The sequence below is a fragment of the Varanus komodoensis genome, unplaced genomic scaffold (genome assembly GCF_004798865.1).
Source record: "Varanus komodoensis strain SLA01 unplaced genomic scaffold, ASM479886v1 scaffold1, whole genome shotgun sequence".
Taxonomy (NCBI): domain Eukaryota; kingdom Metazoa; phylum Chordata; class Lepidosauria; order Squamata; family Varanidae; genus Varanus; species Varanus komodoensis.
Genome location: NW_025335268.1, coordinates 58,778,298 through 58,805,914, shown reverse-complemented (window position 1 = coordinate 58,805,914; position 27,617 = coordinate 58,778,298). Strand labels below are relative to the sequence as shown.

Below are 27,617 nucleotides of genomic sequence, written 5' to 3'. Positions count from 1 at the left end.
ATGATCTGTGTACATGTGTTTGGTGCACCTCTAATAAACAGCAAGCATCCTGATGTATATATTTGCCTGAAAGAATTCCAAATGAACTGGAGTCCCTTCTTAAAAGTTATCTTAAGCAGTATACTTTCCAACCTAGACGTTATGCCCTCCATTCATAAGCATAGCCTGCACCTGCATTTGAAAAATGATTTCAAGATTTATTTTTTGCATATATATGTGGATAAGCCCTTAACCTTACTTCAGTAGCCTGACTAAAACCTGACATTCCTTAAGGTATTGGAATAGACCCCAGTGAGACTCTTCCTTGTTCACTTCGAAAACTGTTTTCTCAGTCTAGCAACCATAAGGTTCTCTGTTATGAAGATTATTTACAGTTTTCCTTTTACAGTAATGAAAGAGAATGAGATGTAACATGCCTTTAATTTGCTTCATCACTCATTAACAATGGAAACAACCAATGTTTCCTACAATAGCATGTGGTATATGTTAAGATCTGTATAAAATGTTATTAAATGAAATTTGGCAGAAGATCTACAGGAGAGGCCCCTTTGAGGACATCATCTTCAAAGATATTTGCCAGTCAGATGCTTTCTCATTTTTCAGATGTGTTGCTTCTGAAGTATTGTTATGACATATAGCAGCTCTAAGTTTACACAATTCATAGTTTACTGGTATTAAGAGAAATAGCACTCTGATGCTTCAGTACAATGTTACTAATTTCCAGTGAATCAGGCAGCCTGTATTTCCTCACCAAATCATATGGGATAAAAGTTACTCTAAACCCAATCAAGTATTTAAAATGTTATCAAAACTAGAGAGAATGAGCAATCCTATAGACATCAGAGATCATGTTCTGATGAACTCAATGGGCTAGTTCATGATTGTTACAACCACAGTGGCTTATTTGAACAATGGTGGGTTGTAGTGCTTGCTGGGGGCCAGTTTTAATATTTAAGCTGGGACGGAGCAACAGGAACTCACCCCATTGTGCAGATTTGAACTGGCAACCTTTGGATCAACCAACCCAGCAGCACAACAGTTTAAACCACCGCGCCAACTGCATCCCTAATGTTTAAGCTGCAGTGGGCAATTGCTGTGGCTTACCATGCCATCCAAATCTGGTAGGGTTGTTGGAGAGACTACCTACCTACAACCCCAAAACAGCATGTGGGTTGTTCAGTATTCAAGTATAGTCACTGGCATGTACTGCAACCCAGCACAACTTAAATAAGCCATAGTGGACTGTGCTGATCATGAGAACTGAATCAATAATGATTATTTCTGTGTACACCTGTAGGACTGCACTGTTAGTTTCATCACATCATTTTGTCAAAACCATTGATGTTAATTCAGCTTTTACAAAGAAACCCTTTCCAGTGCTCTAAAATGGACAAGACTCAAGTTACCCCTAAGGGCTGCTACTTCAGAGACACAGCAAACTACAAAAATATATATGTATACAGAGTTTGAATTACAGAACAAATATAGTTACATATTAAGACTAACTAACTTGCCATTTTCATGATATTTTGCTGTTCAAAGAAGTTGGTGTTACTAGATAGCACACAACTAAAACAATGCTCCCATAATTTGAAAGATTCATTCTGCTAAGTGTGTATTGATATAAAAGAAAATGCAAGCATTTTGATCACTATCTTTGGAAAACTGTTCTTTTGGCTCTGATTAGGATGCAGGTAGTTCATTGATGGGGCCTACACATGCGCTTTTAGGATGCTGTTGCTAACTCATAAGGGAAACTGGTTAGCAGCTGACTACCAGTAAGTAGTCTCAGTAGAGCCAGACCATTCTTGGCATTTAAAAAAGGCTATCAGTGTAATAATGGAAGCAACATAGTCTTAAAACTGGTACTAAAATATCACATTTAATTCAGCTGCTAACATATAAATTGTATTTCAATATATGATAACTTGATCTACATTAACATCACTAACATTAAGTATCAAATGAGTGTGTCAGATCAGAAATGACTAGTATTAGGTTATCATTGTTACTAGCTTCAGACAAACATCCCAGTCCAGAATACAATGCGCACATGAAGCTATTATGTGTGTAGTCCACAGAGAGGGATTGGTTTCCTTCACTGAACTGAATGCTGGAGAACTCCATGGACTTTTCAGAAATCCAACTATTTGAATGCATAATTTTGTCATCCTGAAATCAATGGGACAAGTGAATCGAATATGTTAGTCATTGCTGATTTCAACAGAATTAAATTGCAGGTAAGTTTCTCTAGAAGAAACCCAGTAAGAAAACAATGGTTTGGAGCAAGTGATTTTATTCTTCCTTGTCATGAGAACCTCATGATTACCAAAGAAAGAGGAAAATAAAGTCTTGACATGATGCAGCAAACTCCATGAAATTCAAGGCAAAAAAATTGGAGTTTGGCTGTTCTTAATGGAAACATACAATCAATGATTCTGATTACCTGAACTGAAGTTAACTGTATAAAAAGTGATTCCAAATTAACTATTAGTTAAGGTTAACTAATGAAAGAAAAGTTCATCGTCTCCATGATATTAAAATTTTCTGAGTGCTACTATACTAGGAGATATAAAATCAACATACAGTGGAAAGGGCCCTTGGTATACATAATTCCAAATAGGTACATATATTTAATATCGTAAACATTTGAAAGGCTGCAGTAATTTTACTGACAAAATGGGCTTAAATGCTCTTGTACATTCTTCAATTCAAGTATCACTTCATGTAAGACTTATGCTGCAAATAGTGAGAACAAGTAATAGCACCATGTTCTACTGATACAGAGCAGGATTCTGTTTTACAACCTCTACTCATAGCAGTAGTTTTTTCTATCAAGAGGTCACACGGAAGACAATAAAATAACTTATATGAATAAAAACTGAAGCATCACTTCTACAATCTTAACATAAACACACTTATTAAATAATGCCATGATCATAATCTTAACATTTATACACTTCAACTACAAAATGGAAAACTGTCAAAGAAAAATTCTAATTTTCCATTGATTTTGTAATAGTTTCATTCTTCTGATATTCAAACTAATACAAGGAATAGCTATGATTAGCAAAGAAGCTATCTTGATTTTCTACTCTTTTCAAAGAGTGTGGCACTTCAAAAACTACATGTTTGAAAGATTAAAAAAACTGGTTAATTTCCAAATGATTGATTAAAGGTACCTAATGAAAATTGCCTTAAAGAGCAGAAAACTACTTACTGTTAAAATCAATTACAAATTTAAAAGCTATGTAATTTGTTTCCACTGATGAATATTATATTTAAATGAGATATTACTGGATCATCTCTAATAATTTATAGTTCCTTGCTGTGTACCTAGGTAGGGAGTAAGGGCACCATCTATCAAGAACCTTGCCTATATAAAGGCATACCATTATAAAACATGTTCTCTCACATTAGGCATTCATTGCAATAGGATTGATTTGTAAGATACATTCCTACAGGACTGTACCTCCCATATGCCCAGAATAATTTTACTGGTCAACTGTCCTAGTGCTGAGTGAATATACTGAGTAGTCTCAGTCTAAAACAGAGTGACCTTTCAATCTGCTTCAAAATAATTTAAGTAGTCAACATCTTTGGAAACTCATGAGATCCCATCACTTTTTTGCTTTCTTGGCTTTTTTCAATATGTCACACTTTTTTCTATTAGGACGTCTGCATCTTTCATCAATACTTGGTATACATTCATAATGCCACACTTCGTCCATTTTCTCAACAGGATAAACAGCTTCAACATAATGACGGATTAGTCGCAGTCTGACAGGATCAAGCTGCTTTTTGTTACAAGCCCCTGAATGGTTGTATTGCAGTCTGAGGTTATCTGAAGTAAAGAGCTCTGGAAAAAGTCTAACTAGAAGCCTGGCAGCAAAGTTACCAACTGAAAGGCTCTGCTGTACTATTTCTCTTACTTCTTTATCAGACAGCAGATACAGAGAAGGCACAGGAAAGTCTGGAGGAGGAACAATAAGCTCCTCAAGTGGTATCTTGCAAAAATCTTTGTTGCTTCTTTCTGGAGGCAATGGCGGTCCTTCAAATTCTTCTTTAAATCTTTCTGAGTTTATTGCATAGGTCAGAAATTCTCTCCTTTCAGGCCCTGGCATATGGACTTTTCGTTGCAGTTGGTATGTGCGTCTCTGCTCTGTATCTCTGCGACGACATCTTTCATCAAGCTTCCCAACGAATTCTAATGTCCACACTCTATCATTCTTGGCTCTTGGGTATAACATTTGTACATAGTGTCGAATTAATTTAATTCTAATGGGATCAAGCTGTTTCTTGCCCAGAGAGCCACTACAATTATATTGCTTCCTTAAATTTTCATGAGTAAACAATTCAGGGAATAAGTGAACTAGCAACCGAGACGCAAAATTGCCTATAGACAAGCTGCTTTCATATATATTTTTAAGCTGTTCTTTGCTTAACAGGTAGTCTGAAATAGGGACTTCAAAATCAGGGGGAGGAATATCAAGCTTATCAAAGTCTATTGGGACAAGCCAAATCTTCTTTGACCTTCTCCCTGGCCTTTCATATTCAAAGTTATCTTCCACTTTTACAATAGACACATCATCGGGTAAACTTGAAGAATCATAGCAATCCTCTCTCATCTGTTCATTCTCACTGTCATCTAGATACATATTTTCGAGTTCATCATTTATTCGCTGAACACAATGCTGTAACCAGGCCTTTCTCTCCTGCATAGCAGGAAAATATATCTCTGTGTACCTGCGGATTACCTGAAGTCTCTGAGGATCAAGCTCTTGTTTCCCACATTCTCCATAACAACTGTATCTATCAGCTAACTTTCTGTGATCAAACAGTTCTGGAAACAACCTGTGTAGCAAAAAGACACAAAATTCTCCAGGAGAGGAAGCTTCATCTAAAAATTCATTTATATCCTGAGCATCAAATACCCATTCAGAGGCAACAGAACTGCTCCTCTCCATGGGTTGAGCTTCTTCATCTTCCTTATCATCAATAACCTGATCAGTCTCATAAAAACTGGAGGGCTGTATATCTGGTTGACTGTTTTCCATGTCCCTCTGAGCCCAAAAGCTGTTGAAAAAGTCATTGACCTGAGGCAAACACTCTGTCTGCCAAACAGCAGAATTCTTCACAGAAGGATAACAGACTTCCACATAATTTCGGATGAGTTGCAGATGTAATGACTCAAGTTTCTTTTTGTTAAGATAACCACATGTACTACAGGTCCTGCTTAACTCATCCTCATTGAAGAGCTCTGGGAAAAGTTGTACAAGTAATCGGCAAGCCAAATCTCCACCTGATGTACTCTGGTCCATGATCTGTTTGAGTTCTGATGCAGTGAGTTGGTATTCAGGAGGTGGTCTGAATTCTGCTACTGTATCTGTTGGGCTGACATGCTTTTTAATTCTACTGACTTCTAGTGATAGCAGGTCTACTTTGCTGTGAAGCTGAGTCATATTTGAATTTAAGGTATTCAGTGTGTAAAACATTTTTTGTATCAAGGAATATATATTTGGATCAGACTCGGAACCTGCAGCTGTAATAGCATTTGTATCTCTTTTGCGTTGCTCATTCAAAGTCCGAAGACTGGAGGGACTGCTAGGATTAATCTTTTCAAACAAATCATAGGATGAGAACTGCTCAGTTCCAGGCACTGTCTTTTTCTCTGTAATTTTGTGTGAAATGCCATACAAAGGTTTTTTATATGATGGCATGACTGTGTTAGTCAAAGCTTCTTCTTCACAAGCCCATGTTACACTCTTGCTCTTGTTTGGCTGTTCTGCATCTTCTTGAGTAGGTGATGCATCTCTGTGCTTCAGGTTTGTAATAAGTCCCTTTCAATGAACAAACATGCTATTAGTATTTTTAAACAAATCATCTGTCCTTATGGAATAGATTTTTTTTAAAAAAATCCCTAATTTTAAGCAGATTAATTGGATAAAATATTGGCAAAGGGCTGGATTTGCCCTTTGGGCACAATTTATGGCCTCCTGACATTATTTAGGAGTCCATAAACTTCTTTGGAGTCTCCATACCATTTCACTATGCAATGCACTACTTCTGATTCAATGCTTTCTAATATTATAAATCAAGGCAAGTGTACAAAAATTCCACACGGAAGTATCTTTGAAAGCAAACTGAGGCTATTATATCTGACCATGTATATAGATTTGGAATAAGTTACAAAAGAAAAGATACGGGATCTATCTAGTTAATACAAACAATTTGCATTATGTGGTTTCTTCTTTAATTCACTCTATGACAGCTGGCTATGCTGCAAACTTATTTTGCTTTGAAGCAACAACATCAACATAAATTACAGAATACAGAATTCAAAAACATGCAAGAATTCACACTTTAAAAATCTAATCATATTGATTTTGTTTTCAGTTTGCTATTGGAAAAATTCATGAACTAAAGGTATTGAATATATATTTTAAAACTATAAAGACAAAAAGTAAAGATTAAGTACTCCCATCTTAACATGATAAAAAAGGAACCTCCAAGTTATGATTCCACTAAGAACAGTGCAAACGCTCCCAATTTTCTCATGAAAATTAGAATAACTCTATTCTAATTCCCAAAGCCTCACTATATAAGAAGGATCAATCTCTGTGGGAGAGTGATTAAAAATGATGGGAACCTTTTCTATTTCTATTTTGTATTATTACTGTTATTATATATATTTGTATCCCACCTTTTTTCTTCTTGCAAAGAGCACAATGCACCTTACATGATCATCCTTCTCTCCATATTATCCTCACAATAGTCCTGTGAATTAGGTTAGGCTGAAAGGCAGTGACTAGCCCAAAGTCACGCAATGAGTTTCATGGCTGAGTGGGTAATAGAACCTGCATATCCTAGTCCCAGTTTAATGTTCTAGCCTCTATATCGCACTTGCAGTGGCAAAGTGTATACCTGAATAAATACTTGAATACATTTTGGGTAACAAGGGCAGCTATTTATGAACTACTTTTTAAAAAATTGCTTTGAGCTACCTTGTGTAGGCACTTTCAAAAGAGGTGGCATATACTCTTTAATATAAGTAATCTTTTAAAAACCTAGCTTCAGATATTTAGGCATAAACCATTCAAGTGTCACTTCAGATATAGCTACATCTACGTATAAACTATAGTCTTTTAAAATTCATGGAAACAGCAACTGACTCATGAATCGAGCCCTTGTTGAACACATCATAGATTTGTTTTTATATTTGTCATGTTTATGTTTTATTGATAATTTATTGATTTGTAAGGCACCTTGCAAAATTTTGACTTAAGAAAGTAACGCAAGATAAAAACTAACTTAAGCTTAGATCTTAAAAGTGTATGAATGGGATCCCACTGACATGGGGGGGGGCGAAGTAACAGAGAGGCAGTTTTTGCTGATTCCTGCCTTCCCATGCTGACCCCCGCACCTTTCAGATGGTCCTCCAACACACCAGGAGACATAAGCGGCTGTAAAAGGAAGAAGAAATTTGAGAAAACTGCTCCCTCCATTCTACTGGTGAGAGCATCTTGCAAGTGGAACTCCTCAAGATGCTCTTATTGGTGGGAGCAAACTTGGGATGCAAGTCTTAACAAGTAAGTAAAATTCATATGCACTCTTCATATATAATGCAATGTCTGTGAATTTTCCATCTGCTTATCAGTACTAAAGTACAAAATGTCACCTAAAAATCAGTCCTGGAAGTGTTGTTTGGAGCATAAATTTTTACAGTGCCAGAAGGAAATTTCATGGAGCACACTGGCACTTTCTAAGTATGAATAGAAACGGAATTGTAGATAATTTTAGATGAAATCCAGAAGAATAACCATATTAATCAGTACAGCAAAAATGTACAAAGCTCTATTACAGATGTAAGTCATACATTTTCACATGCAAAGTCCAGTTCACCATGTTCTCAGCTTACTGTACATACCTGATGAATTTTGCTTAATAAAAATAGCATTGTGCTGCAACCTAATTAATTAGTAAGGTATCTCTACGGGGTATTTTATATCTTTAGTTTTTTAGATAAATGTGTATATAATTGCTTTATGTGTATTATTGTGTGTATAATTGCTAGTAAAGCAATATGCCCAGTGACTATTAAACATTTCAGAGTAAGAATTAACTAGCTTTGACGAAATACATTAACAGCTGGCCAACCTGAAAGGGTTAGTTACGAATCTAAGATGCTGTTAAAATCTAATGGAAAGGAATCACCTCTTGTGTAAATCCTCTTTTTTTCACACTTGGTAGGATTTCTTGGTGGCTTCCTGACCCATCACAGCCAAATGAGGCCCGTTTTCGTTTGTTGGTATCTTGCAGACAAGTCACTAAACCATCCAATGAATTTTTTTCAGGTCTTGAAATTACAGAGCAATCTAAGACTTCATCTTCTTTGTCCATTTCTACTTTCATAATACTTTTGATAACTGAAACAGAAAAAATGATAAAAATGAGACACTGACAGGAACCTAATTACGCTATTGATTCTAGACAAATGTTCTGGTGTACGATCCTTCTCCTATACCATATTTCATATTACATACCACTCATGAAGGTATCACAATGTTTATATTAACATGTTTATTTGATATAGGTTATATTTATAAGTACTTTCATCTGCCCAGAAAATATAATAAAGGTAGAACACTACCTTCAGCATTGTCTTCATCATCAAATAATTCAGCAGAATTCATATTCTCTTCCTCTACATTAACAAACATACAAAACAGAGAAATAAGCAAGCAAGCAAACAAAAAACCTCACACAGTTTTGAAGAGATAAGTCATATGCATAATGTAAAGCCAACTACTCCAGTATCTCTGCTGCCAATCTATGGAATGAAAAGAGGACTTAGCACTGGCTTTCTTATGTGTGCAGGAAACCATTGTTAAGATTTCATGAAAGCTTCTGAAAAGATGGGTTGTTATGGATTAAGAAGATGGATCCTTCACAAATGTTGTAAAATGTTCACATAATACAAAATTATAATGCACTGATATTTGTGATATACATGAGCTTGGATCCAACAAAGTCATTCATTGAATAGAAGTTCTTCCATTTGAGCATCCACAACAGAAATGAGTGGGAGACAATGTTTTATGCTTCTCCAATCCCACTGCAGTTTTCTTCTTTTACCTGCCATGTTTTTATAGAGAATTCCCAATTGTTTGGAGCAATTTTAGGGGAGTACAGGGGCAAGGAGAATAGAGAACTGAGAGACACCTTTTCCATAAATGGAACACCAGCCACAAAACTTTGAATCCAACCTACAGCGTTTGTTCCAACCTCCTAATTATTGGCTTTAAGCAAGAAGACAAAATATTCGTTGACTTGAACAAACAAGCATCAAGTAGGCATGCAATCCCAGTTACTATTTTTTTCTCCAAATATGTAAGCTCAAAATAATTTTCTATATAAACTGAAATTCCAGTATTTCATAGTGCAATCCTATGCATGCTTATTTGGAACCAAATCCTACTGTGCTCAGGGGTCTTATCCCAGCCAGGTAAGTATACACAGGATTAAAGCCTAAAGACTTTTGGTCCAAAAAATAGTTGTCTCAGATTATGTTTCTAAAACTTATTGGACCAATGATGACAGCATATTGAAAATTATCTTTTGGTAGTATGCAATTAAGCTTTAGATCAATTGAATGCAAGTATTTTAAATAATTCTATAGACAAAGTATACTTAGGCAATTTACTGCTTTTTTTAAATATAAGAGCAGGTTCTCAAAGCAGGGTCACAGACTTGTCTTTGGAGAAGAATTGTGTGCAGAATACTGGATTCTAAAATAGCTGCTATCTCTCTGAACACACAAGAAGTAGTACCAGAAACAAATAAAGAATCCAACAGTTTCAGGAGTCAATTTAATCCAGCGGTTTAGGGTGTAAAACCCATTAAAACAAATGGGAATTAGTTCTGAGTAGACATATAAATGATTGGTCTGTTAAATTCCAGGTCAGTTTCAGAATTAGTTCATTGGGGTACTGTCAGAAAAAGAATTAGTGCAAATCTATTCCAATTACTTAGATGCCCAAGGAGCCACTAGCCTACTGACCCCCACTTTGTAGCCTCCTTTTGGAGCTACTCATCTAAATTCTATTATGTATGAATCCTTAGGTAGCTCCTGATTTCTGTTTCTTCTTGAAGGCAGATTTTGAGATAGGCAGTTTGCTTAAATTTTTAGTTCAGTACTCTAATAGTACTGAGCACCAACAGATTGGATTTTCCCTGTACATTATAAACTACTAAATCAGAGGCTTCTGGATTGTTTTGATGAAGTTCATAATGTCACTGCTTCCTAAAACCCCAAAATTAGCCTTTTTGCAAATTAATTTCCACAAGGAAATATGTATTTCTAGACATATTATGCACAGATATACAGGCAACTATGTATCTAAAATAAGTAGAAACTATTATGTCATAGATTAGTCATTGCTTATCAGTCTTTAGATATATGGGAACAGTAACTGTCATTCTTTATCCATATCTGCTTCATTAGAAAACCTTCAGAAAAAGCTTTCTTCCATAATACTTGTATTTGAAATGAGAAATCCTGATGTACTGTTCACATATCTTTGGATACCTGTCCAGTTGACCACATACAATAACTAGTGTTCCATGTTATCAAGCATTTTGCCAATGCTGTTACAGAACACTTACTTTTCTGTCAGGAAAGAATGCACATGTAACAGTTTCTTAAGCACCATCAGAGTAGATTCAAGAGATAGTAAGGCCGGGGTCAGTCAATTTCACAGGGTGGTAGTTGTTTTTCTTTTTGTCCTTGGACTTGAGAGAGCTGCAAGAAATGTAGTTTCGCACTGTACCCTTTTTAGATCACAATGCCTTTTGGCCTTATAATGAGTTAAAACTTGATTTTTACTCGTGTCTACTCAGAGGCATATTCTTGTTTAGCATTATGTCTGAAACTGGCCCTGTCGCTTGCTTCTCCACTTACAAGCCAGAGAAATAACCCATAGGGTTGTTTTTCTGGTTTATGGGGAACAAAACAGAAGCCTGGGTTCAGAAGCAACAGCATACAACCCAGGGATGTAATGTCCTTGTGTTGTTTTCACTTCCCACAAGAAAAATCAAGCAGTACTATGCCCAGTAACTATAATAATACAAAACATACTACTGTTGCTTAGCCTCAAAAGGTAAAACCTTAACTCCCCATATTTCAATGAGATGGCTTGCAAGCAAGGAAATAAGCAGAGGTGCAACGGAAGAGGAAAGTGGTTTGCCTTTATGCTCTCTGGGCACTGCAGCAGCTAGAACTGGGTACAGAATATGCAATCCTTACAGTTCTGCCACCTGCAGGAAAAGCGTAGATGAGCCTGTCACCAGCAACAGGCTCTCAATTTGAATTACCGTATTTTTCGCTCTATAAGACGCACTTTTTCCCCCCTCAAAAGTAAGGGGAAATGTCTGTGCGTCTTATAGAGCGAATGTGTGTGTGCCCGATGCCCGGGACGCTGCCGGCCACCTGCACTTCGTGGCACCACCTGGCCGGTACACAATCGGCGTGCCCTGCTCCGCCCCCCCGGCGCAGGTGAGAGCTGTGCCGCTCAGGGGGAGAGGTGCAGAGGAGCCGCTGCCGTGGGCTTTAACCCGCCAGCCGCAGAGAGAGAGACGGACTGCTCACCCCCACTGCCCGGAAACTGCTCAGCCCCACCGCCTGGGAAGACCTGCCGCCATCACGCTGCCCGGAAGACCACCGCCGGCACACTGCCGGCCCCACGTGGCACCACCTGGCCGGCATGCGCTCGGCTCCGCCTCCCTCCTCCGGCACAGGTGAGAGGGTGAGAGCTGTTAATCACAGGTCGGTGTGTGTTTTCAAATGGCAACCCGTCTTTTAATGAAGCCCATGGGGAAGTGATGGGGAATGTGCCTGTGATTCTCAGGCAGCTTTCCATGGATCAGTTATCTGTTAGTTGATCAGACACATTTTTTTTAGGATCAGTGGGTATTTGAACAGCATTACCTTCGTGCATGAAGTTTATTCTTCAAAGGCTACTTAGTCTGCTGTGTGTTTGATTTACCATACAATATCTCATTTTTTGTCAGAAGTTTTTTTTTATTATTTACTAGTAGGGCAGCGTGGACATTACAGGCTTTTTTAGATTGTTATTGAATTGTCTGCAGCAGCTCTTGTATAACTGGTGTAGATTGTGGATTCCTTCAATAATTCCACTACTAAGAAAGTGATGTCAGTGATTGTGAGCAACAGAGTTTCATAAAGTCTGACTCTAGTGATGATGAGATCTATGGGTTCAACGAAAACTAGAAGAGTACTCGAACTTTAAAGTCTCTCTTTTGTTAATGACAGTGATGATGGTTCTTAATGCCACTGTTGACTGCTGTTCACTTTACAAGGTTGAAATATGGTATTACTGTATTCGGTTATAGTTTATTAAATAGTTTAGTAAACCATTTGATTCAGAATATTTTTTTTCTTGTTTTCCTCCTCTAAAAACTAGGTGCGTCCTATGGTCAGGTGCATCTTATAGAGTGAAAAATACAGTATCTTCCCTGCCATGCTATTCAGAGAAAGAGAGTGGAAGGGCAGCAGCATCACTGCTGATTTATTTAACGATTTTTCTGTATCCAAGTAGAAGGATGATGGTAATTTGATGCAGTAGTCTAATCTATACAAGCAAGGGCTCTAAGGGGGAGCAGTTAAGTGTAGCTAGCTCCCTTTCATCTCCAGAAAGGAAGGAGTGCTTCAGGACCACTTGTTATTAACCTGTTGCCAGAAGTAACCTCCTAGATCCAGAATAACTCCAGTGGCACTTTCCCCCAAATGCAGGATGCACTGGAGTTTCAGAAGGCTCTCATCTTTCTTATCGTTATGAATGGATTAAAATCTTGCGTGGAGAAGAACGAGACGCCTGGAGATGAAGAATTAGGGATCTCTCCTGCAAGTATGTCTGATACCTCGCGGCAGGAGCAGGAGAGAGTCGTCGTGAACTGCTGTCACGCAGGGACAATGGCAGGAAGTTGGCCAATGAGGAAAGGGCAGCACGGAGCGCGCGGGAACTTGGGATCCCTTCTCCCTTGAATAGCGCGAGGCAGCAGAAAGCGCTGGTCGCCAGGTCACGTGGCCACTACTTCCCAAAATCCAATGGCTGACGAGGGAGAGGGAGGAGGCGTCATGCTTCATTCCTCTCGCAACTTGACTAGCAATGAAAGAAGCTGAAGCGCTTAAACACGAATTCCGCTATGAGGGGAGGGGATGATGCTCGCTCAAGCCCCAACACTAGTCGCAAAAGCGTCTTCTGTCGGCCATCGGGGAGCAGTATCTAGGCAACATGAGCAGGCGGGAGGTGTGCCTGAGAGCTGCTGGGGAGGAGGGAGGGAAGGCGGCGGCAGCTCGGCTCTCTCCCACCCGCTACAGCGCGCTTTGAGCCAGCCCTCTTTAGGTAGCGCGCCCCGACGGCAGCTTCCGGAACGCTCCCCACCATCATCCCGCCGCATTCCTCCTCCTGAGCTGCTCTAAGTGGCGGCAGGAAACAGGGGCGCGGAAGAAAAGGAGGCGGCATTCTGCGCCTCCCCGCCCCCCCCCTCAATCGCCGGAGATGGAGGCGCCCGGGCTGCCTGGTGGCGAGCCTTGGGGCACAGCCATCGTTGCTTCCCACAGCCGCCAAACGGCGAAAGCGGCACCGGGCGGGGGCTCGGGGGAGAGGCTGTTTCTGTTTCCTCCCCGAGACAGAGCGGCCAAAAGTAATTCGGGGTAGCAAGTGAACCATCGCTGCAACGAGGCGACACGCGCGCACCCCGTGGGGCCGACCCTCTCCGCGGAAGAAAGTTCGGAGGGGGGAGGGGCTTACCTGGGTCCTTCTTAGGCACTGTGGAAAAAGGAGGGTGGGGGGTACCCGGCCCCTTGATCTCGGGTGGGTGGTGTTTTTTAAAAGAGCGACCGTGGCAGGCTCCCGTGTCTTCCCCTCCCCCTCAGCTCTTTGTGAGTGTGTGTGTGCGTGTGTGTGCGCGCGCGAGCGAGAGAGAGGGGTCCGCTGCGCTCTCGCGTGACGTGACGGGACCATGTGTCATTTCCGCACAAGGACACTGAGCCCGGAGGATCCACTGCGGCCACCCGGGACAGAGAATATACAAGGGCGGGAGAAGGGGGAGGGGAGGGAAGCGGGCTGATTAAATCGAGGCACTGCGGCGCGCGAGAGAATACGGCGGCCCTTGTCGGTCCACAGGCATACACACCCCCTCCCCCGCCCGCGCGCCCGCCCGCGCGCGCTCGGGCGTCCCGCCCCTTCCCCGTGGCTGTGCCTGGTGGAAGGAGCCGTTAGGGACGGTCTGTCAGTCTCGGGCTCCTTCCTCCTCCGGCTCTCGCCCGGGCCCCTCCCAGTTTCCACACCAACGGTCACGCCACAAAAACAACGGGTAGTAACACCCACGTTCATAACTTGTGAGAGGCGTCCACGCTATAGAAAGTCATATTTTGGGTGGGGGAATACAAGGAGAGAAAATGAGGGCGATCGATGCCCGTTAGGTTTTAAGTACTTCTTTTAATACGGGTCTAGGTTGCGGCTAAGCAGACCTGGGACCAAGATAGGAACAATCTACCCTGAACGGAGCAACAAACATTTGGCCGCGTCGCCCTGCCCCACTACTCCTGTTCTCTGCCTGCCACCCCCAAGCCAGAGGTGGGCAGTTTGTGACCCTGCAGATCTTTTGGTTTGCAACTCCCATCAGCTATAGCCAGTATAGCCTTTGGTAAGGGATCATGGGATTGTAGGCTGAAACATCCGGAGGACCCCAAAATGCCCACACGAAGAGTTTGCCAACCCTGGGTGCTGTTTGAGCAAATATTGCCTCTTGGGTTTCTAGCTTACTGTAATTGCTTTTTATGCTTGTTTTTAAGGAATAGTGCATGGGACAGCAGTAGGATGGATGCAAAAACTTTTATGAACTTATCCTTGATTGCTCATTGAACCTCCATGGCCAGAGATTTCATGACTGCATAAGTCCCTGTCAAAAACAAAACAAAATCCTTATTTGCCCTGTCAAAAACCCTGTTTTAAAAGGAGGTCTCAATTTTGACTGCTGCTCCCACAAACGGACTTGCTTGCACTTTTCTGGTTTTCTGAATCTTGATATCTTGGAAAGTGTGGGAAAGGTAAAAGGTGTTTAGAAAAAATCAGATCTCACTGTGAGAGGGGTGCTCTACTTGCCACCCTTCTTTATTTCACTTTTCAGTGTAAAATAGGAGGCAAAGTAACAAATTGACCTATTTATACCTTTATTTTGTTAATGTCTGAGAATGATGCCTCCTGTACTTTAACAGCCAATGCTATCCTGGCATTAATAAAGCAAGGGATAATTGGAGTTGCAACTCGGAACTATTAACAACATAACCTTTAAAAATTAATAAATTTGTGTAAATCTTGAGTCCAAAAACACAACCCCCAGAACAAAAAGGCGGTGAAGTAATGACAGCAGCTCCAAAGAAGGGTGGTGGGGGGAGAAGCCATACCAGTCATAAAAATGGGCTACAATCTCCACAGATGGAAGACAACATGGATTCTTCCAGAGTCTCCTGGGTATCTGTAAGAGGACTGAGGGAGAAGTAATAAGGATAACCCTTGCTGAATCTGATGGTATTTCGGGCATATTATAGGTTGTGACATGAACATCCCACCTTGTGTACCTTATCTGCAGGGTTGGTTGTCATGTAACCTGAATGCAACCAATGAAAATTAATTTTCAGGTAAATCTGCACAGGATTGCGCTGAATGCCTAAATATGTAGAATTACATTGAGTTATGCACAACATCAATACCCTTGCTTCATTTTTATCCTCTCACCCTGTTGTCTTCCAACCAAAATTTTAGATAATGAGCAGTTTCAGAAGGGAAAGAGGAGTAACAGTATTAATTTATTACTGTTATGTTACTGTTATTTATTTATATTTCCATTTATATGCTGCCAAATACTTGAAGTTCCTACATTTGTTATGTGCCAAATGTAATAATAACATAATGGCACTCCACCTTGAGTGCCATTTTTGATAGAAAAGGAAGATCTGCATGGATCCTGGACAGCCCGCTGGTATACACCAGAGCTGAGGATGATGAAGCAGGAGGGAAGATGGCTAGAGTGCAGGTTGAGAAAAACTTGTGATGAATCTGACCTAACACAGCTTAGAGCTCATTTTCGAGCTTACTATGTGGCGGTGAGAGCAGCAAAGAGTTTATTCGTTTTCACCAGCATTGTGACGTCTCAGTGTCATCCAGTGAAGCTATTTCGAGTGGTTCATGGCCTTTTACAAACTGAGCCAGGGCTAGATAGATAAGGTGGAACTCTTGGTGGCCCACTGTGAGGAATTTGCAAAGCACATTGAGAGGAAAATTGCTTGGATTCATGATGAGTTGGACTGCACTTAGTACAACTCTGTGGACAGAGGTATCCAGACCAAACTCTGGTCCAAGTTTATTGGATGAGTTTCAGTTACTGAGGCCTGAGGATGTGGATAAGGTGCTTGGATTGGTTTGGCCTATTACTTGTATGTTTCACCCTTGCCCATCTTGGCTGGTCACACAAAGCAGGGGATATGTCTCTGGGTTCAAGAGGCTGTGAATGTCTCATTGAGAGAGGGAGTGGTCCCAGCCTCATTAAAAGAGGCTGTAATCAGACCACGTCTAAAAAAGGCTAACTTGGACCCAGAGTAACTATAAACCAGTCACTAACATCCCCTTTTTGGGCAAGCTGCTGGGCAACTCCAGGCGCACTCTTGCATGAAATGGAGCATCTTGATCCATTTCCATTTTGCTTTAGGCCTGGGTTTGGAACAGAGACTGCCTTGGTCACCCTGTTGGATGACCTTTGCCAGGAGAAAGATAGGGGAGTGTGATTCTGTTGGTTCTCCTGGGCCTCTCAGCGGCCTTTGATACCATCTACCATGATATCATTCTGGACAGGTTGGCTGGGTTGGGAATTAGAGGCACTGTTTTGCAGTGGTTTCCGCTCCTACTTGGTTGGCCAGGTACAGAAGATTGTCTGGAGGATTATTGTTCTATTGCATGGCATTTTCGCTGTGGAGTTCTGCAGAGCTCTATCAGCTCTCCCATGTATTTAACATCTGCATGAAACTGCTAGGAAAGCTCATGTGATGCTGTGGGCTAAGATGTCATCAGTACCAGTATGCTGATGACACTCAGCTCTACATCTCTTTATCATGGGTTGCAAGTGTGGCAGTGGATTTTCTGAATCATGACCTGGACCTCATAATGGATTGGATGAGGACCAATAAACTGAAGCTTAAACCAGACAAGACTGGATTAATCCAGAGATACTGTTGGTGGAGGGATCCTTAGTCCAAATGGGTGACAACATACCTGTCCTAGATGGGGTTGCACTTCCCCTGAAGTTTGGGTTCGCAGCTTGGGGGTTCTTCTGGGATTCAGCGGCCAGGAGCAGGCTGATTTACCAGTTGCAACAGGCAGAACCTTGTTAGTTGTTCATGCTCTGGTAACGTCTTGTCTGGATTATTGCAATGCTCTCTATGTTGTGTTGGGCTACTTCTGAAGATGGTCTGGAAATTTCAGTCGGTCCAGAATAGAGCAGCAAGGCTGCTGATGAAAACTGGCAGCTATGACCATATAAAGCCAGTCCTCTACACCTCCATTGGTTACCAGTTGAGGTCCAGGCCCAATTCAAGGTGCTAACATTAATGTTTAAAGCCTTTAATGGCTCAAGATCAAGATATCCAAAGGAGTGCTTCTTTCCATATGTGCCTACCTAGGCCCTTAGGTCAACTTCCGAGATTCTTAAGGAGACCCCTTTGAAGGAGATAAAGAATGAGGTAACAAGAAGAAGGGCCTTCTTGAAGTGACTCCCCAACTTTGGAATCAGCTCCCCAAAGAGTTTTGCCTGTTGTCATCTTTTCACTCTTTTCAGTGCCTAGCAAAGACCATTTTATTTATTCAATATTTTAATTGTTACAGATAATTTTGTGGATTTTATGTTACAGTGTTTATTTTTTAGTGGTATGGTACTTTTAATGATGTTTTAGTGGTTATATAGAGGTCCTTGTGAGGTTTTACTGTTAACTGTTTTTATGATGTGCTGTGGTTTTATAATTGTTAATATAATATTATTTGCTTGTTACTTTACAATGTATCTTGTAACCCACCCTGAGAGCCATTTTTGGCTGAGGGGGCACGACAGAAATTCAATAAATAAATAAAAGTCAAATTAATAAGTAAAAACTAATAGTAATAGAAACCACTCATTGTTATTCCTGGTGTTGCTGCTAATTGTGGTTGGAACTTTATTATCATTTATTTCATTTCCATAGTGCCCCATAACTGAAACTCTTTACACTAGTACAGTGCCTTTTGAATTTAGACCCAGTATACATCTGAGGAATTCCTAGGAAATGCACTTCTCTTGGTGAGCTTTTCTTTCTTTGGGACATCTGTATTCTATATATAGAGATACATGCACATACTGAAACAGCCTATCAGGGTGGTTATTTATCAAAGAGATTTCCTCCTGGTAAAATTCACACTGAAATAACATTACTAGTAGAATGTGGCTTATTATTAGGGCATTGCCAGAAGAATATTATTTTCTTCAATATATCATGCTGCTACATCATGTTATAACATGATGTTAAAATGTTTTCATGCATTTTATTACAGTACTCTGTACAATATGTATTTTTATGTGGAAAAAGACATGATGAGATTAATACATTCTGATTACTGAAGGAAGGTTTCTCTCATTGGGAAGATTGCCGAATCTGAGGCCAGTCTAAAACATTTGGATTAGCCTGTAGCATGTTGGATGCATTAACCAATTTACATTTGTTTACATTGCTTGTATTGCTTTTACAAATTAGAATAATCTTTCTGAGGCAAAAACTAGTTATGCTATGAAACATTTCTTTTCCTATTCCTCTCCCCAATCTGCATTTCTAAAATGAACCAATATGATCCAGTAGTTAAAGCATCAAATTTCATGTTTATTTCTTTTGTTTATTAAATCATTCATTACATTTCTATACCACTCAATAGCCCAAATTCTCTGGGAGGTTTACCATCTGATAAAATCATACTATAAAATCTTTAATTTCACAAATGTAAATGTTAAACAAGTTTAACCTTTACTATATGGCCGTAAGCAAACATCATGACCTTTTTCACATGTCAGCCTCTATATTTATTTGGGAGTTTGTAGCAATTACCCACAAAGAGTCCACTTCCATCGCTTTTATTATAAATACTTGTTCCCTCAGTCTTACAGGTATAATTCTCACCTATAGATACCAGCCACATTTAATAGGTGTACCTTTTTTCAGGTCAGATAGAAACATACTGTTCTTGCATGCCTTGCAAGACTTAAAGATGAGGACCCTGGCAGATAAAAAAGATAACCACCCAAATTCAGCCCAGCAAACATGGTTGAATATACAGGGCAGTATCTAGTGGGGCACTGGGCCCTACAGATTCTGTTCTGCAAGTGAACTTGCCAACAACAGAGATTCAGCACTTTGTGCAACAGAGATGGGAGCAAATTGAAACACTCCTTTCTGGACTGGGGCATTGCTTGCACATGAGAGTTCCACAGAGTTTTTCTGATCAAGAAATGAACCTTTGTGCCTGGTTTGGGTCTTCCTCTAAGAACTGTTGAAACTCTGTTATGTAAGTTGTGTATATATGTATGTACTTGCACAGTGGAATTAGTGGAGGGGGCATTAGGCAATGAGTGGATTGGGGTGCAATGCCCCATAGAGTTCTTTGGTTACGCCTCATCTGGAGTACTGTGTCCAGTTCTGGGCACCACAGTTTAAGAAAGATGCAGACAAGCTGGAAAGGGTTCAGAGGAGGGCAACAAGGATTGTTCAGGGACTAGAAATAGAGTCCTATGAGGAGAGAGTGAAAGAACTGGGCATGTTTAGCCTTGAGAGGAGAAAACTGAGGGGAGATTTATAGCAATCTTCAATTACTTGAAAGGTTGTCACAAAGACAAGGATCTTCCCAGAGTACAGGCTTGGAGTAATGGGCTCAAGTTACAGCAAGCCAGGTTCCAGCTGAACATCAGGAATAACTTCCTGACTGTTGGAGCAGTATGACAATGGAATCAATTACCTAGAGAGGTTGTGGCCTATCCCACACTAAAGGCACTCAAGATGCAAGTGGACAGCCATCTGAGAGGAATGGTTTAACTTTGAGTCCTGCACTGAGAGGAGGCTGGACCTGATAGTCCTCTGCCCCCTTCCAGCTGTACTGTGATTCTGTGATTGAACAATGAGTGCAGGTACTGAAATCCAGATTTTTAAGATCTAAGCATGGATATTGCAGATCCTTCTACTTGGATGTAAGAGTTGAATCGGTCAGTTTTGCTTTCTCCTACAATGATTTTTTTTTAAATCATAAATTCTTTCCATCCTCTTTTGAAAAAAAATGTGGGATTTGGTAAGTTCTTGTCAAGAAATTAAACAAGATTCCCATCCATACTTAGCTGGAGGCTGAGGTATGTGAATGAACAGTGGTAGTGAAAGAGGTAGAATGGTTTTCTCTTCACGTGATATGCAGATAAATCTGATGGGTGTTAAAGAGCATCTAGATTCTAGATGATATAGAAAAGTCATGTTGGATCAGACCAAAGGTCCATCTAGTTCAGCATTCTGTACATACAGTGGCAATTAGTTGCTCTCAGGATTGCTGAAGCAAGACTTTCACCTGCTCAAGCTCCTCATCAACTGATGTATGCAGGCATGCCATCTCTGGTGAAGGAGGTAGCACATAGCCAGTAATATTAGTAGCCATAGATAATCTCTGCTTTTTTGAACCTTTCCAATTCCTTTTAAAAACCTTCTAGATCTGCAGCCATCATTAATTCCTGTGGCACTGCATTCCATAATTCAAGTATTTGTTGCACTGAGTGAAGAAGTATTTTCTCTCATCTGTCAAAAGCTTTCCCCCCAGTCAGCTTCAGGAGATAACCCCAGGATTAGGTGCTGAGGGAGAGAGAGAAAGAAAGGGCTTCCTCTCCATTTTCTTCACTCCATGCATAATTTTAAGCACTTCTATCATGTCTCTTCTCACCTATTCCTAAGCTGAACAATTCAATAACAATTCAATAATTCGGGTGAGGTGACTGGAACAGACCACAATACTCTGAAGTGTGGTTGCACCAAGGATTTGTGCAGGGGGGATAATATCTTGGCAGTTCTACTTTCTATTCCATTCCTAATTATGCTTAGCATGAAGTTTGCCTTTTTTACATGCTTGACATTCTCAAAAAACTCCAATAGGTTAGTGACACAAGACTTTGCTTGCCGAAGCCATGCTGACTTTTCTTCATCAGAGACTGGCCTGATGTTTACTGATTCTGTCTTTAATTATGCTTTCAAACAATTTACCCAGAATGAAAATTAAGCTAACTGGCCTGTAATTTCCCAGATTCCCCTAGATCCCCTTAAAAACTTGGTGTTACATTGGCCATTTCCCAGTCCTCTAGTACAAGAGCTGTTTTTAGGGACATAATAAATATTTTGGTAAGAAGGACAGCATTTTCATGTTTTAGTCACTTAAGGACTCTGGGATGGATATTGTTTGAACCACGTGATTTGCTGACATTCAGATTATCAATAAGGTTGAGAACTTCCTTGGTCACTACTATCTTTTGGTTCCCTTTCTCAGCTTCTGTTTAACCACTTCCCTTAGTCTTGGGAAATTTCCTTGTTTGAAGTCAAACACATGTGTGTTCAACCTCTTAGGCAGTCTTCCACCTAACTGTATATTAAATCTGATGCCAGCATGGTTACTATTACCTAATGACTCAAGAACATTTACATCCTGTATTATGTCCTGATCAACTCCATCTATAACTAAATCTGGGATTGCCTCCCCTCTGGTTGGTTCTACAAGCAACTGCTCCAGGGCACAGTTGTTTAGGACACTGAGAAATTTAACTTGTCTGTCAGAACTGAAGCATATATTTATCCAATGTGCCAGTAGTTAAAGTCTGCCTTTATTGGAGGCTTCCCTGATTTCATTTCCCATCCCAAGATCAGTTTGAGCATTCCAGTCTGGAGGATGATAGCATACTCCCATGACTAAGTTGGTTTTGGGACCAGGAATTTTAGTGCCTCTATGGAGGAATCTTCACCATTTTGATTTTCTAGCCTGCTGATCATAGGATTGTTAGGGTTCCCAGCTCTGAGTTTGGAAACAGCACTCTGACCTTGGAACTGGGGATCTGTGCTTGGAACCTCCTTTCTTCTATAACAGAAAGAATCATATTGAGTTGGTGAAAGGGATGAGAGAGGGTTTCAGGGGATAGGTAGGGATGAAGACTGCCACTGACAAGGTATAACATGACCTGGAGGTACCTTCTTTCTTCTGAAACAACATAGTCAGCTTAGTTGATTAGTTGTTTTGCAGAGCAGAAGAAATGTATAATTTTGCCTCTTGCTCTGCATAGGAGAGTTCTGAATATCCCCATAGGACTGTGCCCCACAGCTGTCAAAATTTACAGTTATCCAGAGACCTATAAACAAGTTCTGTATGCTGGATCGATGACTCTCAGTCTATATTACCCATCTGTGCAAAAGGAAATAATAGAAGTATTTGGTACAGGAATGATCAAAATCAATATTGATCTGTTGTATATAATGAGAAATTATTTCATACCAGACAGGATTGTGTGCTACTTTGTGTTATGTACTCTTCTCCATTCATGTTTGCTTCCTACTTGTATTCTTCCTCAGTAATTGGTGTAACAGCTGCAGCTGCTGCTGCTGCTGCTGCTGCTGCTGCTGCTGCTGCTGCTAGTCTTTCATCTCCACCCTTTGCTCATTTACATATTTTGGCATCCCTTGTTTGCTAGAATCCACAAATTCTTCAGATTCCATATTTCCCTTTCACGAAAATCCATTTTCTCTTTATCTTTTTGACAGCATGTAAAGTAGATTACTCTAGTATAGACATCATTATTTGATAACTTTAGTGCAAAATCTGGTCCAAGTGTCATCTGGCTAATACTCTGTATAAATTTGGAAAAATGAGTACTATTATGAATGCATTTAAACATAACATTATACACTAGGGTGAGGTATTATGAGATTTAGATTTGGATTTAAAAACAGCTCAGTCTACTGAAAATGATTCTTCTAGAACACACTGAATTTCAGCAGCTGCTATAATTTCTCTAACCTCTGATGGGCAAACTGCATTGCTGGGATTCTTTCCTTCTCTGCACACTATTAAATGTACAGGAATACTACCTGCCTTTGCATTTGGTCCCCTATATTCATTACTCATGTAATGGGTTAAAGCATTTATACTTAATTCTGCAGAATTTTGGTCTACCTAAAACACTTTACATTTACACATACATTGGGGGGTGGGTAGGGGAGTAAAGGAAACTTGTGCAAGCCAAACTCTGCTTCACAAATGAGAAAACATTTGCCAGTCTGAGTTCCACCTTATTTTATAGGCTATAGTTTTGGCCTCAGGCACAGCTGCTATTAGGGGACCCAAGCCCAGAAGGGGCCCTGCAGGGCCTCAGCTATCCATCCAGGAGTGTGATTATATTGTCCCCTAACAGCTCTGGAACAGGAATAATAAGCAAACAAGTTGCCAGTAGACTACATTGTAAGTTTAGGCTGGCTTTCCACAAACTTTCAAAAATGCAAAGCAAAAGCATTTGGATGTGCGCTCCACAAATCATTTATTCAGGAGTGTTTTCTGCTTCCTATTTAATACCTTTGGCTAAAAAGTTACTCTTTGATACTTAAGGAAACCTATTTCATTTGGTTGCTATGTGCTTTCATACTCTATATAGTTGTTATTGAAGAGGAAAAAGTGAAGACTGAAAATGTGGGGAAGGGTCACTACTTTAAGACCATTACAAAAGTAATAGTAATCACCAAGGGAAGCGGAGAAATTGCAGCATATCTGTTTTGATGGATTCCTGCCAAATTGGAACCCTTGTTGATCTCTTGTAGGATGATGTAGAAAGATAGATGTTGCTGCCCCCTTAGGCTTCAGTTGGCCAGTTTTATTATGTTACACTTCCTAGCTCATGAGCTTACATTGAAAATATACTTAATTTTTCTAAAACTGATTTCGTTTTGCTAATGCAAGGAATGCCACATTTTCCTTCATTTCTCTCTTATGTTCTGTTTAGAAAGATTCAACTAACTGCTGGTTATGTATTTATTGCCAAGGAGAGTTTCACCATTTTATTTTCTTTCTCAATATTCTGTAGAATTTGAAATCTTTTGTGCAAGGCACAGTATAACCAAACTGCTCTGAAAAATCTTCCTCTATTACCTTCTGAAGGCTGCAGTCCTGAGCATATGTACTAACAATTGAACTTCTGAGTAGATTTGTATAGATTTGCAAAGTTAGTAATAACTCAACTGAGTTCACATTTGATGGGTCTCTAGAGAAATATTCCCTATGTGATGTCTTCCAGCTGTGCTGGGTCTATAACTCCCATAAATCCTCGCTAGAATTATTAGAATTATGGGAGTTGCAGTCTAACATACCTGGAGGGCACCAGGCTGGGGAAGACTGTTCTACAGTGTACTTTTGGTGCAGGGATCAGTAATGGGTCTATGATGTCTTGGCATGTCACAGGCAACCTCCAAGAGTTAAGTTCTTCTCTCCCGGTTCAATTCAATGATGCTACAGCAGGAATAACAGTACTGACCCGTCTGCCTCCAGATATTATTCTGTGATGTTGATGTTCATAGAGTTGGAAGAGGGGCCAGTAGAGTTGGAAGGCACCAGAGGGCCATCAGGGTCCCAGCCCCTGCTCAGTGCAGGACTCTGAATTAACCATCCCTCTCAGCTGGCTGTGCAAGGGCTTCCTGAACACCTCTAGTGTGGGAGAGCTCACAATCTCCCTCGGTCATTGGTTCCAGTGTCATACCTCTCCAACAGCCAGGGAGTTATTCCTGCTATCTAGCTGGAATCTGGCTTTCTGCAACTTGAGCCCAATATTCTGTGTCCTGCACTCTAGGGTGATCTAGAAGAGATCCTGGCCTTCCTCTTTGTGACAGCCTGTCAAGTACTTGTCAAGTGTTACCATATCTTCCCTCAGTCTTCTCTTCTCAAAGCTAAACACATCCATTTCTTTCAATCTCTCCTCAGAGCATTTTGTTTCCAGTCCCCAGATCATGCTTGTTGCCCTCCTTTGAGCCCTTTCCAGCTTATATGCATCTTTCTTAAACTGTGGTGCTCAGAAGTGGCCTAACCAGTGCTGAGTAAAGGGGAACTAGTACTTCACATGAGTTGGAAGTGATACTTCTATTAATGCAGTCTAAAATAGCATTTGACTTTTTTGCAGCTGTATCACATTGTTGATGTGTTGTCATATTTTTGTTCCAGCCAAGCTCCTTTTTCAAGCTCTTTGGTAGTCAGTTATATAACAGATGTCTTTCTGCCTAGTGTGGAAATGCTGAAATGGTTTCTTTCGTTTGCCTTGTAGATTTCAAATGCGCAGAAGCGCTTCTTGAATAAGATGATTCAGAAAGTATTCTGCTACGTTGTTCAAGCAAAACTGTTTCACACTTGTGATATTATATCTATAGCCACAGAAATATATAGTAAAATGAATTATTCATAGAATGTTTGTGGAATCAAATTCCATGACCTGACTAAAGTGGTCCAACATCCTTTGGTAGCAAAAAATTATTTGATAATTTGAGACCATGTCAAAATTTCAACAAAGCTATTGAATTCAGGATAAAATAGCCAATAAATTTAATATTTATACCTCCATATTTGTAATGTACTTTTATTTAAATATGGGATTGATAGCCATATTATTGTACTGTTTGTTTGCTTGTTTGATTTTTGCTAATCTATAGGATGGACATTGGTTAGTAGTATCAGAAAGATCAGATGGTGCTTTTTCCTGTAGCATCAGATCAACCAACTCTGTGATTTATCAAACCCAGAGTGTCCTTTGGATCTCCCAGTCCCAAAGCTACATTAGTCAGTTCTTCAACTGAGGTGCTCTGACTTCCTCCTGCACCTTAATTTGTAAGGAAATTCTAAACCCTACTAGTGATATTAGTAGCCAAATATTGCAATCTAGTGTGATCCTGTTCAGTCATGTCTTCTTCTAGGACACTCCATTCCATTGTCTCTATCCTGGTGCCATTTTGACTTCATAAGGATCCTCAGTTGGGTAATAAATTCAACTAGATTACACATTAAGCATTATGATTCTGCCACTCATGCAGTCATGCCTGATGAGTAATCCAAACTGGGCCTCTGGTTTTACATTGTTGTAATATATCTGCTGATCTACCATTGCAGGCAGATATGCTGGGCCTCAGTTTTAGGACTGGGGTGGCAATCTAACAATTTAAAGCTTAAACTACCCCAAAAGAAGTGATGAATACAGCCTATGTATTTCTGTCATCTATGACTAAACTGCTTTATTAGCTAAAATGTGAATGGAAGGGTGGACTTGCCAAGACAAAACTCCATTCTGGTAACATTCTTTGGGGCATTCGTTTTGTTATGCTGCTGTTGAGCATAATGATGCAAACAAGTAAGCAATTGTACAAAATTATTGCCACTGATTTGCATATGAAATGCACACCTTTTACTGCTGCATGCTGGCATTGTTTAACTAGGATATAAATAGTGGAGTGGAGAGTGCGTGCCTGTGTGTATGTCTATAACGGAAAATAGTCTCTGATGAGCACATGCAAAGAAGGAAGCGCTATTCAGACAATACTGAAATTGGAAGAGCTTTCAAACTAGCTGGAGGAGGTAATGGTTCATTTCTCAATCATCCTTCTGGAAAAAGAGAGCTATGTAAAATGCCTACATTTCTCTGTCTCTCTCAAAAGCAAATGAACCCTTTCAATGAGGCTGGAGAGGAGTGATGATCCTTTGGTTTGCTGCTTCTGAATTGCTGGGATGGGTCCCACTACTGTACCACAGCAGCTCTACCGCTACATGAATACATGGCAATGAATTAAAAGCACAATTCTGTGCAAGTTTGGGCAGGAAAAGGCATACAAGTCCCAGTTCTCGACCTGAAGTAAGTACAGGGAAGGATAACATGGAAGTGTTAAGTATTTCAACACTGTGAGTGTTCACAAGAAATAAACAAGGGAAGTCCCAGTTACTTTACATATCTATGAGGGTATGCTTACAGGTTCAGAATGTTCTGGTTCTGCCATTTTTCTATTTCACATTCCTGTTTAGGTAAATAATGGTTAGATCATCAAGTTTATTCCATAATGTAAAACATGTTTTTAAATGTCACCACATTTTTAATAACTGTTAGGGAATTGCTGATCACTAGAATTTTAAAAAACCCTCAAAACCTCTAAATTGTACAAACCAAAGCATTTTTGAAAGGTTAAAAAGTCTTCACGGAAAGTTCAATTCATGTGCACAGGTTTTACATTAAAACAATGCACTAAAGCATCACACTTTTTGATTTTAAAGAAATGGTTCAAATTTTAAAAAGTGGGGAAAAAAGAATGACCTCTCTCTTCCAAGCATAGTCATAAAAAAGAAAAGGAAAAAATGGCATTGATACACTATTGATACACTCTAAAAAAGCAGTCAAAATTTTATGAAGCGTAAGACTCTCTTACACATGGGGGAGCCAAA

General features: G+C 40.1%; 1 protein-coding gene across 3 annotated transcripts; it reads right to left on the bottom strand.

Annotated features, from left to right (window-relative positions):
• Positions 1-401: 401 nt before the first annotated feature.
• Positions 402-27,617, bottom strand: BEND3 (BEN domain containing 3). 3 transcript variants are annotated; one of them, XM_044426995.1, is made up of 5 exons: positions 13,833-13,996; positions 10,666-10,801; positions 8,651-8,704; positions 8,215-8,426; positions 402-5,840 (listed from the first exon to the last, which is right to left on the bottom strand). In XM_044426995.1, exons 3-5 carry the CDS (start codon positions 8,691-8,693, stop codon positions 3,621-3,623), a joined length of 2,475 nt encoding a protein of 824 aa, XP_044282930.1. In that variant the 5' UTR covers positions 8,694-8,704; positions 10,666-10,801; positions 13,833-13,996; the 3' UTR covers positions 402-3,620. The 3 variants fall into 3 exon arrangements, with proteins under 3 accessions (XP_044282930.1, XP_044282941.1, XP_044282922.1); XM_044427006.1 differs by lacking the exons at positions 10,666-10,801; positions 13,833-13,996 and adding an exon at positions 27,152-27,617; XM_044426987.1 differs by lacking the exon at positions 10,666-10,801.